Raw genomic sequence first — 17,651 nt, 5'->3', positions numbered from 1 at the left:
TGAAGGATACAAGTATAATCATTTATTTCCAAATTGATTGATTGCTTCCTTCATGTCCTCTTCTCATAGAATGATCTCTCCTTTATACCTTAATCCTTTAAAAATTAATAGTCATAACTATTTATTTCATTCCTTTTGACCATTCATTAGACTTTAATCTTAATTTTATATTTAATAATTATGAAAAAAAAATTATTATTATTCTTTTATATTTTAATTTATTAATATTTATTATTAAATCCTATTTCAAAAAGGACACTATACTGGGGCAGATAGGTTCTAAAAAAATTCGAAGTATTTAAGAAACTAATTAACATTAAAACAAATCTCAAACAGTGTAACAGGCAGCAATTTGGTAACATTTCACTAAAAAGAAAGAGGTGGAAGCAGATATGGCAGCCCTCAATGAAGAGATCACAACCAAAGCAACGGATCAAGATGCTTACCATAGAGAAAGGATACTAATGGCACAGCATGCTGAACTGGAGGAAATATTTTGGTACCAAAAATCTTGGGAAAGTTGGGTTAAAAGAGGGAAATAAGAACACAGTTTTTCCACGATGCCACAAGAGCCAACAAAAGTATTAATAGAATATTCTCAACAAAGTCTTCGGCAGTGTTTTGGAGGATCCAAAAGATACCAGCACAGAAACAGTGGATTGTTTTTAGGAACTCAAAAATTAGGAAGACCCAGACTTAAGGAAACAGGAAAAATTGTTGAACCACATTCCTGCACTAGTTTCAGAGGACCAAAACAATATGTAGATGGCTCCTTTTTTGAAAGAAAAAATTAAATTGGGAGTATCCTAGAAACACACAAACAAAGATGAAGAACTGGATGGGTTCCCCAACAGTTTTTAACTTTTTGCCATAGATGTTGAGCTTTTAATGGGAAAAAAATTTGGGAGGCAGTGGAGGAATCTTGAATGCACCAAAAAACTCTCAAGGATTTAAACGACACCTTCATTGCTCTCATCCCAAAGAAGAAGGTTGTCTCTACATTTTGTTCATTACTATCCAATTTCATAGGGTAATATTTTGCACCGTTACAAGACTAAAACAAATCCTGGGACTCCAGACCCGGGTCTAAGGCGAGTCTGCCCGACTTGCCAGATGGTCCGTTGGCAAGATTTGGTCCCGGCAAGTAAATGCAAAAAGAAAAAAAACACTTAAACTCAAAACAAAAACTCATAAAGTGATCTCCTCAACCCTAATAAGCCATTCATTTTGTTTTCAAACACGAGGAGGAGAAGAAAACTACTTTTTGAGCAAAAATTGTATGTCATTGGAGAGAAAACCAACAGATTGATTGAGGACAAAACAGTAATTGATGAGAAAACCTTGGATGTTAGTGTGGATGTGTTGTGACCATTTCACACATCGCCCCATTTAAAATGGGGACCCCCTCTTTTTGCTCGTTTTTCGCTCGCCTTTCGCTTCGTTTTTTAGGGTTTTGGTAGTTTGTCAATTGTCTGGATTTAGGGTCAAGCCTTAGGGTTCCTTTTTTTTTCTTTTCAGGCCAGAATCCAGTTAGTCCTGAGAGCTTTTTTGAGCTTCCTTTTGTAGGATGCAAATTTTGAATAAATGAATTCGCCAAAATGGTCTATTTTCAATTGGCATTTTGAAGTGCAGAGTCTTAAATTTGTCTAAGTGTTGATGATGAAATGTGAATTTTGTCCAATTGAGTAATTTTGACCAAATTTTGACCTTTTTGATATTTGATCCCGGGCATTGGAAATGATTTGTTTTTGCCTTGTGAAGTGATTAAATTTGTGAAATCTTGATATTTTGGCCTGTAGGAGCAAAATCGCTCCTGTCCCTCAGTGAAGAACCGGAGCTCGTTTTCAAAAATCTTACTGTCTCTGCAGGGTCAAGATGAATTTTGAATTGGAAGTGATGAAGAAAGGCATGATCTTTCCGTTGAATATAAATTGAAGAATTTCACGAACACGGAAATGCCTCCAGGAGTCAAAATCGCTCCTGTCCCTCAGTGAAGGACCGGAGCTCAAAATCAAATATTGCTTTGTCCTTGCAGGATTTTAACAACTTGACTATTTGAAGAAGTCCAAGGAAGTACATTTTACCTGTTGAATATAATTTGAAAGCACAAACATGAAGAAAATTGGACCTAATTGCAAAATCGCTCCTGTCCCTCAGTCAGGGACCAGGGCGAAAACCATTGTAGCTCCCGTCCCTCTCCAAGGGACCAGAGCGAAGTTCTTCATAAGGTATATTCTGGGCAAAGATCAAGCAAGTTTTATGTTTGAAGGCAAGAAAGGAGGTGAGTCGAATCCGTTGAAGATAATTTTTGAAGGTGATAAAGTGAAATGAAGCCTACAGGACCAAGATCGCTCCTGTCCCTCTCCAAGGGACCAGGGCGATACAATGATAATGTTGCCTTTTCTTCAAGTCCAAGGCACTCCAAGTTCGGACATAAGGTGGCAAGGACGTTTTAAAGCATCTCAATCAAACACAAGGCATCAAAGGTCACTAAATTGAAGGATTTGCACTAAAATACCTAATTCGCTCCTGTCCCTCTCCAAGGGACCAGAGCGAAATTCTCATAAATGCCTAGATTTCAAAAGTTTATCAAGTATCAAGTGATTAAGAAGGATCAAGGGACTTTATTCTGCACGATAAAAAGTAATTGCAAGTTGGTCGAAATAAGGACTAGCTTAAAACGTTGAAGTTCGCTCCTGTCCCTCAGGAAGGGACCAGAGCGATATTGATTATTTTGGCCAAATCCTTCCAAAACCACGTTAAGTCAAGGTTTTGCAAGGTCGCACAAGGTCAAAGGTATCTTTTGAAGATGATATACGAAGGTTCCAAACGTCAAAATGCTATCAATTAAGCCAAGGAACTTATATCGCTCCTGTCCTTTGGACAAGGACCAAAGCGATTTTCATTAAAACACTCATGCTCCTTCAAAATCAAGACAAGATAGGCAAGATCGAGGACGTCATTTGGAAGGTAATGAACGAAGAACAAAGGTTAAAAGTTTGCAAATTTGAGCCAGGACACAAAGATCGCTCCTGTCCCTCTCCAAGGGACCAGGGCGATATTCCTCTAAACATCAAAGTGCCTTGTAGAATTCAAGTGAAACGAGAGTGGAATGGAAGAATAACATTGTTTGTCCCTCACAATGAGGATTGAAGTTCGAAGTTACAAAGATAAAGGAGAAAACACTAGATCGCTCCTGTCCCTCTCCAAGGGACTAGGGCGATATTTGTTAAGTCACTTATTATCCTTTGAAGATCACGTCAAAGCAAAGTTGCACAAGGTTTAAAACATCATTTGGAAGGCGATACAAGGGAGGTGAACGTTAAGATGTTACCAATTTAAGCTTGAAATGGAGAAAACACATGGATCGCTCCTGCCTCTCTCCAAGGGACCAGGGCGATGATCCTCCAAACATCAAAACGCCTTGTAGAAGTCAAGTGAAACAAGCATAGAATGAAGAAATAATGTTATTATTCGCCTTATGATGAAAATTGGAGATTAAAGATGCAAGATCTAAGTGAAAACATCTAGATCGCTCCTGTCCCTCTCCAAGGGACCAGGGCGATAATGGTCATAAAGGGCACTCGTTCACACAAGCAAATCAATCAAGCTCGAAGAACCCAACGAAAATGGCAAATTCAACGTGGAGATGAAGACTTGAACGTCAAAAATGCAAGGATCAAGACAAAGTTAATGGATCGCTCCTGTCCCTCAGTCAGGGACCAGGGCGATGAGGTTTGAATCTTCCCACCTTTTCAATTTTGGCACTAAACAAACATTTTTGAATTTATTTAAATGCTAGGAAAATCGATATTCAATTAATTAGCATTTAAATATTGCGCTTGACATTTGTTAATTATTTTTGCCTTTATAAAAAAAAATCGAATTTATTAAATAATAATAAAGGCATTTAATAATTAATTATTAATTAATTTAAAAAATTAAATGAAGCGCTTGGTTTATGGAGGTCGGCCTTTTATTTTTATTTAAAAAATCGTTTTAAATTGCCTTATTAATTACCAAGTCGGCCTAAGTGAATGGGTGGTATGAGCGCTTATAAAGGGAGGTGAGAATTGTCATTTTCACATCATCATTCATCATCTCTTACATGCGATCTTGAAGGAGAAGTGCGAGTTGTAGTTAGAAGTGCGAATTTATATTCAAAGGTGGTGCGAATTTCATCAAAGGAAGACGTAAACATCAATCAAAGGTGGTGCGAACCTAAAGCTTCATTTTGTGCAAGCTTGTCCAAGGCATTGGAGATCACATCAAGGACATATCAAAGGTGGCGAAGTTGCTAACTTGAAGAAGAGATCACGTTGAAGATTATCTAACATCAATTTTGCCTATGCGATTTTATTCATTTTGCGTTCTAGAGTTAGCTCTCTTCTAAGGTATGGCGATGATGGTTTTATTGTTTTAGTTTTGATCGTCATAGCCTAATTTTTGAAATTTTGAATTTTGAATTCCAGTTGCTCAATCGTTTTTTAGGAAATGATAACTCAAGGACTTATCATGAAGTTTCCTAAAATTATTCTCTAATCTATGTTATGCATTGCAAAATCTAGTTTCTCATTATGAAATGTTGTGTAGGTATGGCGACCCCGAAGGCGGGAGCATCCACCAGTCGTTCAGCTCTTATGAAGGAAGATCAAAAGACCGAAGAAGTGGAGACCAAGATCGTGTCGAAGTGGAGCAACATTGGAGATACCAACTTGGGTAACTTCAGCACGAAGAAGTTTCGAGAGGTCCCCTACATTGGCAAGCCATCACCTGTCGCCCGAAGAATAATCGAGAGTGGCATCATTAAGGCGGCCGGCTTTCCTCCAGCTGTTCAGTGCCATGAGTTGATGATCGAGTGTGCTCGTCATTATGACCCTCAGTCCAGAACGATCGTGTCCAATGAAGGAAACACTTTGGCGTACCTTTCAGAGGAAGCTATAAGTGAAGCTTTCCATCTTCCAGAACACAGGGACATGATATACAAGAGCATAGAGGGAGCCAGGTCAATGTACGAAGATGATCCAAATGCTTGTCTAAGCATAATTAATAAGAACTGGTTACTCAAGAGCCGTCCCCGTCTAAGCAAGATCCCGAACACACCGCACAGGATTGATTTCCAGGAAGAGTACAGAGATTTGATTACAATGCTCAACCGAGTCACAGGAGCCCCTCACGCCTTCTACTTTGAGAAGTGGATGTTCTACTTCATTCAAGTGATAGTTCAGGGTAAAGGAACAATTCATTGGGCTAGAATGATTAGCCATTGCTTGGACGTACAGTTGAGGAGACTCAAGGCTACCAAGTCCTTCCACATGAGTTCATACGTCATCTATGCCTTGATCAGGAGTTTTGAGTACGCAGAACTACCTCATAGAGGAGTGATTGGAAGAGGACCTGGCGAGGTCAGAGCCTGTGATTCCTATGCCTACTTGCATCATCCGCCAGGAAGCAACTACAGGTTAGTTAATGATACCTTCACGATGAACATCACAAGGACATTGCAAGGTGGGATTCACAACAGATTATCTCAGGATGCACAAGAATTGGTGAAGAGGTACGGTGCTTGGTTTATTCAATTTCCGAAATTCACTTATATTAGAGTGCATGGATGTCCTTTACCTCCATACATGTTGCCGAGATATCCGACAGACAGAATTGTGTTACTTGAAGTAACAAGATAGTTGGCAGCGTATGCGAAGGCATTTAGACACAGACATGGGAATGGAGTTCCGGTACCTATCATTTTGGGCAATTCAGTTGAGGTATGTCCTAATGCTTTAGCTATGGATGACGCAGAGAAGGAGTTAGCCTTGTATTCTTTTTCAACCTTTGCTTTGAGGGAAAGCTTTGATCCACATGGACATTTAGAGGAGACAGTCGGTAGGAAGTTTAAGCATGAGTACCAAATAGAAGATTTTATGATAAATCTCTTAGATGATCTTGAAGTGAAACGAAAAATGCATTCTAGATTGCCTTTGGATTTCATCAGGAAATGCAGGATTTACAGAGTGGCCGACCAAGCTCAGGACAGTGGCAGACATATCCAGTCATCCTATGATCAAGAAAGTAAAACAATAAGGTTGGATTGGAATGAGCCTGAGGTCATGGATCTAGATACTTTGATGGCTCCAGTTTTGTCTTGTACTCGCAGATGGGTTGACGTACAGCATCAGAAGTTGAGAGAGCAAGGCATAGCTATGACTTTCACTTTGGAAGAGAAACCAGCCGAAGGTGGAGCTAGTGTAAGTGAAGGCAATCCTAATCCTAGAAATTCAGGTGAAGGTAACCTTCGATGTGCCAGTGAGGGCAATCTCCATCCAAGAGGTTCGAAGAGGAAAGAGAGACCTGGAAAGAGAGAATCTTCCAAGAAGAAACAAGAGGCCAACCGAGATCGTTCATCTGGTACATCTTCTCGACCAGAGAAAAGGACACTTCAAGTGGAAGAATCCATGGAGTCGATGGTACAGAACGACAGGCAGGAAGAAGGACAGGCACAGCAAGGCTCACCAGATGGATCTCTCCAAGATTATGAGCTAGATGAAGATAGAGAAGGCAACGAAATAACATCTCCTCCCAGAGAAGAAGAAGTAGTACATAAGAAAATTCAAGTTCAAGAGACAAGATCAGCCATCCCAGATTGGTTGAAGGAAAGATTAACCAAGGTGATCGTGATAGAAGACGAAGATAATGCAATTGATTTGGAAAGCCTTGTTGGACGTTCTCACGAAGTAACAGAGAAGAGGAAGGCTACCATGATGTCCAAGATGATTAGAGATGAGACTGGATCCAGAAAACTACAGATAGCTACACCGGCAATAGACAAATATGAGGGAGAGATCTTAGCAGAGGAATATGATATACAGACATTTGAGCTAGGACCATCCACAGCAGAGCAGACATTGGATGATGCCACCGATTCATTTGAAGCATTGAAAGACAAGCTTAGAGAAGAAATGGAGAAGAATAGAAAGCTTGAGAGAGAGAGAGGTGCATGGAGGACATATTTCAGTCATCTCAATGAACCTTTGGGACGACAGGATCCAACGAGATCACCTATACAGGCACTTCCACTTCAATCAATTAATGAGGCAGAAAGATTCAGGAATATGGTCCAGCGTACGAGTACTTGGATGGATAAATCTCATACAGTTGTCGTAGAGTTTGTAACAAGGATGATGAAGATTATTCATCAAGCTATCCAGGTTCTTGAGATAATCCACAATTTGATGATAACAGTAGCCGCATTCGCTCATACCAAAGATGTTATCATTCCTGTCTTGAAAGTAATTAGACACACATCAAGGAGGGTCTTAGCACAAGAAAAGATCATGGATGGAGGACCTCACAGTTTGCTTCAGTGGTCAACCTTACTCCATATGAAGAGTGTTCTCTTCGAGGACATCAGTACTAAATGTAGCCAAGTTGAGGAGGTGATCAATCCTATCCAGGACAGAGTATTTGAGGTACTTCGTACCATTCTTGGCAGGAGGATCGAGGTCGAGACGGATGTGGATATGCAGGAATTAGAGGATAGAATCAAGGTCATCTTTTGCAAGGACGCTAATGTTACAGACGAGCAATATGATCAGATGTTTGCCACCATGCTCCTGATTGAAAGAACAAAGGAACTTGAATCTTCATGGGACGCAGCTCTTCTAGATGCATTCGATCAGGTCATCCACTTGGAAGAAAGTATGAAGAATCTTCCCAAGATTCCAATTGCTGAGATCGAAGGAATCGTGTCAAGATTCATTACATATGCTAAAAAAGAGAATTGGAAAGGGAATAAGATTCTAGATGAGAGGTTGTTATAGGTGACATGGCATCTTATTTGTCATTGGTTTATGTCTCCTAGGGTTTTGTGCCAAATTTAATATTTGGCTATGCATTTAATATTGTTCAGTAAAAAGGAGGCCATTTGTAACAAACCCTAATTAGGGTTTAGGTGTCATGATCTTGACCGTTGATCTACTTTCAATCTGGACCTTTCATTGTAATTGAGGATGCTATTTATACCCTCATTTTTCATTTCATTGGTAATAATTAGATATCAGAGAGTTTGTTGTATTAGAGAGATTAGAGTTAGAAGCAATTTTATTTTTTGTAGCAAGATTGAGTTTTGAGGAAAGGAATTCAAGCAATTGTTGTACATGATGACTTGGAAATCAATGAAATATTGAAGTTATGGTGTTTTGTTGCAATTTTCTTGGTTATCTTCATGGTTGTTCAATTTACTTGAATCATGCTCAATCAAAGTAGTGTGTTAATTTGAAGGACATAGTGTGAGACTTGATCTTTGGTAGGATTCGTAATCCAAACCACTAGCTTCTTGCTGATTGTAGGAACGCCTTGCGTGGTCAACTGGAGATATTTGAATCATTTAACCTTCAAACATCATTGTATCTTGGATATGTACCTTCGTGGTAGTGTCTTTGATCTTTGATGCGTTGAAAATCATTTCGTTACCTTAGAAGATCGCATCAATTTCAATTGAGTTGTTATCTTATGGCTAAATTGAAGTTGGTTGAATCTTGCCAAGTCTTGTTCACACTAAGTCATTCTTAGGGTTAGACTAGATTAGACCTCTTGAAAACCCTTCTCTTTTGTCATTTTTTTTTTAAAAAAAAGCTTCTTAGTTTAGTAAAATCTTAGGCTTTCGGAAGCGTAAGACCCCTTGAGAATACAGCAAATCACATCATACCACGGCGAGCTTGTCCACACGTAGAGACCCTACTAACCAGAACATTGGAGTCATCCTAACTGATCCTTCATGCGAATCTTCAGCAGTTAGAGGCTTTATTCAAGAGAGGATAAGATGCCTTTAGGTATTTTATTCTGTGTATGATGGTGTACAAAATACACGTCAACAGGATGTCACTGAGTCTAAGGCACGGGCAGATATCATGGTTGCATCATCATCCAAAACCTATCTTAAACGCCCACACAAGAGCATCGAGTGATACAAGCTCCTTTGAGCCATAGACTTCTAGCTTTTGTTTTGATACTTGTTTGGAACTTTTGATGCCATGGATTCCATATTCCATGAGTTGTATACATTTGACAATATTTATGTATCTAAATGTGTTATTTCCTTCAGCTAAAAGTTGTGTTTATACTTATGTGATCAATGTATACTGTGTATGTGATCAAAGTAGCTTCTGATTGATGAGATTATTGTGTCTTTAAGGTTTATTTATTAAAAGGTGCATGAAATATTTTTTCAATCCTTAAAAATCTTTGAATTTCTTGGGTTTTTAATTTGTGTAGTCTAGGCACTGAGTCAAAAATCAGCTTGCCTACTCCAAGGCGAGTCTAGGTCTTGTAACATTAATATTGTGACATGATAATTTCTAAAAACATGGTCAATAGACTAGAAATCCTTCTACCATAAGTGATTTTAGAAGAACAAAGTGGGTTTGTTCCAAGGCAAGAAATCTTTGATCAAATACTAGTCACAAAGTGAAGGGTATTATTGTCAAGTTGGACAATAGTAAGGCCAATGATAGGGTTAATTGGCATTTTTTGATGAAAGTTATGGAGAAAGTCAGTTTTTGTCACTAGTGGTAAAGTGGGTATTCAACTACATCTCTAGCCCTAGGTTCTTAATGATAATGAATGGCAATCCATCTAGGCTTTTCAACTCCTCAAATGCTCTTAGACAAGGAGACCCTATTGACCCATTCCTATTCATCATCATGGCAAAGCATTAGGCAGATTGAGCCAAGCTTTAACTAACATAGGGTTGTGGAATGGCATCAAGGTGACAAGTGGCATGAATGCTATAATAGTATCACCCACCAAAAATTTGCAAATGATAATATACTTTTAGGAAAAGAAAGCATAGCAAAAGGTCAGCAAATTGCCAACACCCTTAAGAAATATGCACAAGCCTCAAGCCAAATTAGAAACAAAGAAATCAGATTTTTGTACTTCAATGTATGAAATTTGAACAGACCTACAAAAAGTGAAATATATAGATGTATGGGGTGTATGATTGGGTCCCTTCCAAGTAAATATTTGGGAGTCCTTTTATTCACAAGAGCAAGTAGGGAAGCTTATTGGGAAGATCTAATAAATAAGTATTGCATTCTGAAAAGGCACATGGCTCTCCTTTGCCAAGAAAATACTAATGCTCAAGTCAGTGATTTCCACCATCCCAATCTACTTAATGTCCTACATCAAGATCCCTTGAAGGCTCGCAATGAATTTGAAAAATTTAAGATATCATTCCTTAGGCAAGGAAACTCCATTGTAAAAAGAACCCCCCTTGTTACCTAAGAGAGAGTGTGCTCCCCAAAGGAAATGGGTGGTGCAGGCATGAGAAACATTTTGATACAAAATAAAGCACTGGGGACGAAATTAATTTGGGGTATGTTCACAAGACCCAACCTAAAATGACAAAAAATCCTCCAAAATAAATATATGGACACTAGTGATCTTAAATGCATTTAAACAGTTGCAAATTCCTCAAGGGACTTCCACCTTAGGGACTTCATGTTATCCTAGATGAATATCATTACTCACCACCTTATAGGAGAATCATGAATGGACACAAGGCAAATTTCTAGGAGGATTCACGAATGACTACCCAATGGTCACAAAGCAGAGGAGATGACAAAAGCAGAGATGATAATTATTAAAGTATGGAGCCCTAAAGTAAGAGAAAACATTGTACCGAGAAACTTTTGTGGCATTAATGAATGGAAATGGTCTAGGAATTCCAGAGAATCAACAGGCCCCCTTGAAAGCACAGTTGTTAAATTGGAATTCTTCATAAAGGAGGCTTGAGATATGCTTAAATGAAGTTGTTCCAATTAAGGAAACTACATTGAACAAATGGAATGCAAAGTGACAAAGTCACCCTGCCAAGAGAGAGATTAACCAACTCATCTTTGCACACAAGCAGTCTATCCCCAAAGTAAGAGTCTTTGCCTACAAAGCTATCCAAAAGAAAAATTCATATGTTGACAAATTTTAAAAACTTGGTTTCGCAGGTCCTTCAAAATGCAGTCTCTATGGTGAGGACGAGAAAACACTCGATCATCTATTGGTCACTTGCCTTTTCACAACCCAATGTTGGCAATGGCTAAGTGCAAGGTTAAGCTAGGTAGGTGTTGTACCTAAGAACCTCCTAGCAATATTCAATTCATGCCCCAACATCCAAATAAATCTAAGTTACTGGGTTCGCTGGCTGGGCAGCCCGATCCCAGTCTGGTTTGCACAGGGTCCGTGGTACCAGTCCAGTTCACCAACGGGTTCGTATATTCGCTGTCATACGCAAAAAAAAAAAAAAAAAAATTGCAGTCATCTGTCAGGAAATTTTTTATCATTTAAGTTAATTTTCACCCTACCGAAGCAATCATTCATCCAACCTGTATAAAGTATAAACAGAAGCCATCCTTATATTATATAATGATGGCTTCCGTTTATACAAGTTGGCTATCATTATTATATAATATAAGGAATCAATTGTTTAAGTTGTCTATCATTATTAAAATATACGAATGCACAATGGTCATTAGATTAAATTATATAATATAATAATAATATTGTATATTAATATATATAATATTATTAATTTATTATATAATATAATATAATATAATAATAATATTGTATATTAATATATATAATATTATTAATTTATCATATAATATAATATATTATATAATAAATTAATAATATTATATATTATATTATATAATATAATATTATTGTATAATAATATTATATTATATAATATTATTGTATAATAATATTATATAATATATAGTCCAAGGGGTTGAGCTTAACTGGTTAAAACACTGGGTTCTCATTGTGGAGACCCAAGTTCAATTCCCAATAGGGACATCTGAAGTGGAATTCTAAGTTGTGACTCTTGGCCTTCCATAGGATGGGGAAGGTCTTGGGGTCAATCTAATCAAACATAATAATAATTATAATAATAATAATTATAATAATAATAATAATAATAATAATTCAAAAGATATGTAATGGGGATGGGGCCCCCTACTGTGTCCCCACTGGTTCATAGCTCCAGTCAAAAGCTATTCAGGCTTCGGCCAATTACCTATCAAAAAAAAAATATTATATAATATATATGATATTAATACAATAATATTATATAATATAATATTATTATTACTATATATTAATATATGTATTATAATATAATTTTTACATTGTTTTTGTACTAACGAACCCAAACCCTTTTTCAAAATTTTGTCGTACCGGCTAACCAGGTTCTCGAACCCAAACCAGCACCTTAGAAATAAATTCTATGTTTTCCTGTTTATGGACAATGAACCCATATGGCATTTACACAGTAGGAAGCATGGAAAGAAAGAAACAAGTGAATTTATTAGATGAAGACCTGGACGAGGACATTCATACTAACAAAGTTAACTCTTTGATCAATCCATGCATAGGGATAAAATGGCACCCCCCCCAAAATCGGATGGAGAAAATTGAATTTAGATGGAGCATTAAAGGGAAATCCCTGACCTTCAAGAGCTGCTTCCATTATTCAAGATGAGTCAACATGCCTAATTGTTGTAGTCTCAAAAAACTAAAGATCAGAACCAACAATAAAGCTGAAGCACAAGCCATATTTGCTTGGCTTGCAAGTATGCAACTTAAACGAAATCAACACAACTAAAATTGAAGGAGATTTGATGGTGATCATAAACACAGTTTAAAAAAGAGGGCTCCAAACTAGAAAATAGCTAACATTTTGCAAACGATATGGCCAAAATTGGATTCCCTAACTTCTTTCAACGCTCAAAATGCATATATAGAAGTAAATAAAGAAGCCGACTACCTTGCCAATGATGCAATTGATCACAAAGAGGAGATAATCATGCACAACAAAAAAACACATGAGAGAATTTTGGTTCCCTATTCAATCTATAGAATGAATTATATCCTTCAAGCAAGTTGATAGTTGATTGCACCGTAAGGTGATATCATTACAATTCATGGAATGATTGCCAAGTTAAACAAATCATTACTTTCATTAAAGAGTGGAAGCAGAAGATAGGATGTTAAGCCAACACAATTTAATGAGGGAGAACCTAGACATGTATGCTAATTATGTGTCAGCACACATGATGGTATGTAAAACAACACAGCCTGATAGGTAGCGCATCCATTTTAAATTAGACTAGTTAATCTCCAACATGAACCACAGAACACGATACATACAAGCATTCAGCTTATAATGAATCAGAGGCAAATGGCCTTCATCGGGGTCATCAGTACCAAGCGAATGAAGAAGATTTTAATGGTGAAAGCAGATATAATAACTTTTCCATCGAATGTGTTCTGGGATAAGAATTCGTGTTTACTAATCTCAGATACAAAGTAAACACAGACATTGCATCAATGCTTTGTTCGTATTCTTTTCAATTTGGGGGAGGAAAAGGAGGTTGTTCATTAAATCAGCTGAAGCTCTCATCAAGCAAAATTTCTGGGAGGATTAGGCTCTACTCTAAACAATTTGTGAATGGCAAAGGTTTTCCACCTTACCACAGTCCATTGCTTGTTATAGATGGAGAAGTGATGGGACTGTGGATACGTTTTCTCACAACACAAGATGCTAAACAAGAAAAAGGTTGTAGGAGCAAGCACATCCAGTCCCTAAATTTTTGGAAGAGAGTGACAGGAATCGTGGCATCAGTGGTGACTGGGATTTTGAAGGAGTAAGTGCAATCAGCTAAAGAGTGAAGATGAGCAGACTGGTAGTGGATAGTCCGCTAGCAGTGGCAAGGTGGATAATTTAAATATCACGTTTCTGTCTCATGTATAGTTTCTTAGATTATGCATTTTATTCTAGCTGGATGTGAGCCTATTTTGTAACTATGGCCATATCACATAAAAACAAACAGTATCAAAATCTTCCCCTTGGAAGAATTTTGTCAAGGCTTACCCAGGTTAGGAAAGCTATGAATGTATTGAAATCAACATGTATGGGAGTGGCCCCCATGGTCATAGTTCCAAAAAAAAAAAAAGTCCTGTGTTACATACCGGAAATCTGTATTACAGATGCAAAATAAATGAATAGCATCCTACAGAAACATTAAAAATACATGCCACTAAAATTAGATTCTAGACTCTAAAAAATAGCACTTTTCTCAAGCAACTCCTTAGAGATAAAATTGTTTTATAAAATTTTGTAGCTGCGTTGCATAGAAGATCCAGTCTCAAATACCTCGCTAAGGTTTGTGGATGAAATAATGAATAATTGATGATTTCCTTAAGTGAAGCAATGTGCTCAGAAAGACCGCCCAATAAAGAAAATCTCATTCTCTCTGAAGGTAAACAAGCTCTTGCTGGTTCACTGTCTCCACCATTTCTGTCTCTTATATTTGCTGTCAAATTAATCTCCTTGTGGGAATTTGATAGAAGATCCGGATCTGAAATTAAATTAACATTTGTCTCACGTCCCACTAGAAATCCAGTATAAACTAGATGTGATTTGCTGCTATCTAAGACATACCTCTCTGCATCTGCAAAAGTATTACCGAGGTTACAAGAATTTGCATACTCAGAAGTCTGCCTCAATTCACAGCTCTCTGAAGAAAGCATTGCATCTTTCAGTTGGAAAACGCACATCTGACCACATACTGGAATCATCACAAAATTGCCCATGAGTAAAATACGATCACTAAGCCAACGCACAGCATATCTTTGAAGGAGTTCTTTTAGCTTCCCATCTTCCATAACTGCCCTAATAGCAGCCCAATTAGGAGAACACGGTAAGGGTGTTTCCTCCACAGTATCTTTATGAAATAAAGTAACCTCATTGTTATTAAGTTGGGGCGAATCATTGAGTGCTGATGACCGTACTAAAGGTGATCCACTCCTGGCCATATTAGCAGTAGGCATGACCTTGGACCTGTATCCAAGAGGTGTTTTTGGAGACGAAAACTGCCCATTTTCACAGTCATTGCTGCTTGCATGATCTAAAGAAGAAATCTCATAAGATGATCCTAAAGAACTCTTTGGGATAAGCCATTTGAGACTAAGATCAATGCATTCACTAAGTGAAATTTGGCACGTCTGATCATTTTTTGGAGAAGGTAATTTCACAATTCTTTTTACACGCTGAGATGTGCTATTCACATGAAGAGGGGTAATGTATACAGATCTTCCAAGAGAAGGACTTCCCATGGTAAATGACAGGTGTTTGGATAACTTTACCCCATTCTTAAGAAGCTGCACGCAATCAAATCTGACTCAGTGCCACAAGAAAAAGGTTAAAATAGCATAATTGATTTTTTCACAAATCATAAAGCATTAAACTCTAAAATGTCCGTGTAAGTCAGAATTTAAGAGCAACTAATATAAATATAGTTGCATGGCCCTTGTTTCAATTATGGTGTCAATCAGAAACATAGATTTCATTCTATAAACTATATACTTCCAATTTGCATTTTGTAGACTACTAAAAGTAATTTTCCAGACCTAAAGTACTTTCCAAATTACTCAACATGCATTTCAAGATTGAATACTCCTAGGTAATGAAGGCACGCTACAAAAAACTTATTATAGCAGCCAACAACCTCACCTTGCGTGAAGGCCAAACAATTGCACATGCAAAGTGAGTCCCGATTTCATCCATTGCACTATCCTCCAGTTCTACGTTATAATGCTTGCTGCAGAGGTATGCCAATGACTCGAGTGGAAACATATCGGATGAAAAGTTTCTTGCAGAAACTGCTAGTGACACCTGCATGTACACATTGATTAAGTACATCTGCAACACCATTCTTTGTGCATAAGGAGTGTCGTTTCTTTAAAGAATTTCTTAGACACCACACAAAAACTGAGTCTGACCATAATAATCTGTTACCACTCACCCGTAGCAAAAAGCAAAAAATATCAAACTCCAAGTAAAATAGATTAACAATTTTTTCCCAAAAAACTGGAATCACATTAGACTCTTATCAGCATAGACTACAAATGTTTAGTTCCAGCAACTGCTGTTAAAATAAATGAGATTTTGAAGTAGGTTTGGCAAATATACCAAAAAGTGTATGGCCATTTTAGATTTATATATAGATACCATGAGATGAGTATGGATATCGGGGCAGGGTAGATAAGCAATTTAAACATTTATGTTTCTGCTAAGCAATTTGAATATTGGATCTGTCGCAGGTGGATTGGCAAGGCTCCGTTTACTGTGGAGCCTGCTTACGAGGCTGACACTATAGGTGCCAAATTTGAAAAAAGGGACCAGGACCTAAGAAATTCTCTCTTTTATCATTATAGCCCTAGTCATGCATGAATTGGAAACCCTAGATTCTTTCTGCCACTTAATTACAAATAATCTACCAAAAAGAGAGAAGATACATGCATACCGCAACACAATTGCCAGGGAAGAAAGAGTTCGCAAACATGGCAGCCTCTGACATCCAAAGAGTGGCCCCACTGCTACCAGACTTCTCTTTAGACTCCATCTCTACAACAGATCCCTGAAAAGCATCATTTGAAATGAAACCCGGATATTTCTTGCTCACCTTCTCCAGTGCATCTCTGATAATGCCTTCATCCTCCTGTTTCTGGTGCACAACCTTTTCAGCTTTCTTAGGCGTCTTGTCAGCGGCAGGTGAGGATGAGGATAAAGATTTTCTTGAACGCAAAGACATATTTTCTCCGCTCTCTACCAAAGCAATGGTAACCGATGTTCAATAGTTTTCTCAGAGTTTCACTGGCTTATGCACAAATGGTATTGCCCTAGAAGCAGGAAACCCATCACAATCCAACATGAACTAGACTTTTCACACCAGTGCACCTATAAAACGTAAGGCAATAAATTTTAAAACACGGTTAACCGTATAACAAATAACAAATAACAAACACAACCGGACTAGAAACCATTGAAAGAGCATCAATTCGTAACCCGGATCGAATATCGATTAATTCTATCTATCAAAATGCACAGATAACAAAACAATTAAAGAAGTATCTCATCTATCAAAATAAACGAAAGAAAACGCAGGCAGCCATGGAGAAAATCACGGTTTCCGCCAATACAAAGACAAAAGACCAAAAACATCAAAATTAAAACCACGCAATACAAAAGTTGTCTACATATTATTCAGTCAGGAAATTGGCAATGAAATGTTTTAGGTTTTAAACGTTTTAAGTTGCAGTTAGAGAGAATACCTTCCGCAAACATTGAATAGTCGCTCGCATTGAATTTTTAAGCCAGTAAAAGGCGCTGTGGTCACCGTCTGTTCACCATTCTGTTCGTTGAAGTTGTCTGCGCTGCTAAGGAGTGCAAAGACTGATGGAAGTTTTTGAGCTCCGCTCCTCTTCTTTTATCAGTTCTTTTGGTTTGCGCCGCCTTTTTGAATTTCGAAAAAAAAAAGCAGATATTTATAAGAAGCCCTTTATATCATCACATTTGAAATATAAATAAAAATAATAATATAAATAATTAATTGTATTCTTATCAGTAAAAATTGATTAAAGGTGTGATGTTTCCATAATTTATTGTAGAATATATGAAAAAATTTGGATTAAATTTGTCTAAGTGATTTTTATATTATCATATTTAAAATGTTGATACAAAAGATTCTTAAATAATTTTAATTCAAAAACATTAGATGTAATATGAATTTGAGTTAAAGAATAACACAGTG

General features: G+C 37.4%; 1 protein-coding gene across 5 annotated transcripts in view; it reads right to left on the bottom strand.

Moving 5' to 3' along the window:
* Positions 1 to 17,354, bottom strand: part of LOC131045391 (calmodulin-interacting protein 111) — a 72,915-nt gene extending 55,561 nt beyond the window's left edge. For 4 of the 5 annotated variants that reach the window (XM_057978974.2, XM_057978975.2, XM_057978973.2 and 1 more), the window contains exons 1-4: positions 17,173 to 17,354; positions 16,365 to 16,798; positions 15,572 to 15,733; positions 14,213 to 15,219 (exon numbers count right to left, since the gene is read on the bottom strand). In XM_057978974.2, the coding sequence (XP_057834957.2) occupies positions 14,213 to 15,219; positions 15,572 to 15,733; positions 16,365 to 16,652 (1,457 nt within the window). In that variant the 5' untranslated portion in view covers positions 16,653 to 16,798; positions 17,173 to 17,354. Of the gene's footprint in view, positions 1 to 14,212; positions 15,236 to 15,571; positions 15,734 to 16,364; positions 16,799 to 17,172 lie in introns of those variants that run through there. The other variant, XM_059221216.1, reaches the window with a different exon arrangement.
* Positions 17,355 to 17,651: the final 297 nt, after the last annotated feature.

Source organism: Cryptomeria japonica, chromosome 1, assembly GCF_030272615.1.
Source record: "Cryptomeria japonica chromosome 1, Sugi_1.0, whole genome shotgun sequence".
In the NCBI taxonomy this organism is placed as follows: Eukaryota; Viridiplantae; Streptophyta; class Pinopsida; order Cupressales; family Cupressaceae; genus Cryptomeria; species Cryptomeria japonica.
This window is presented reverse-complemented; position numbering and strand designations above follow the sequence as displayed.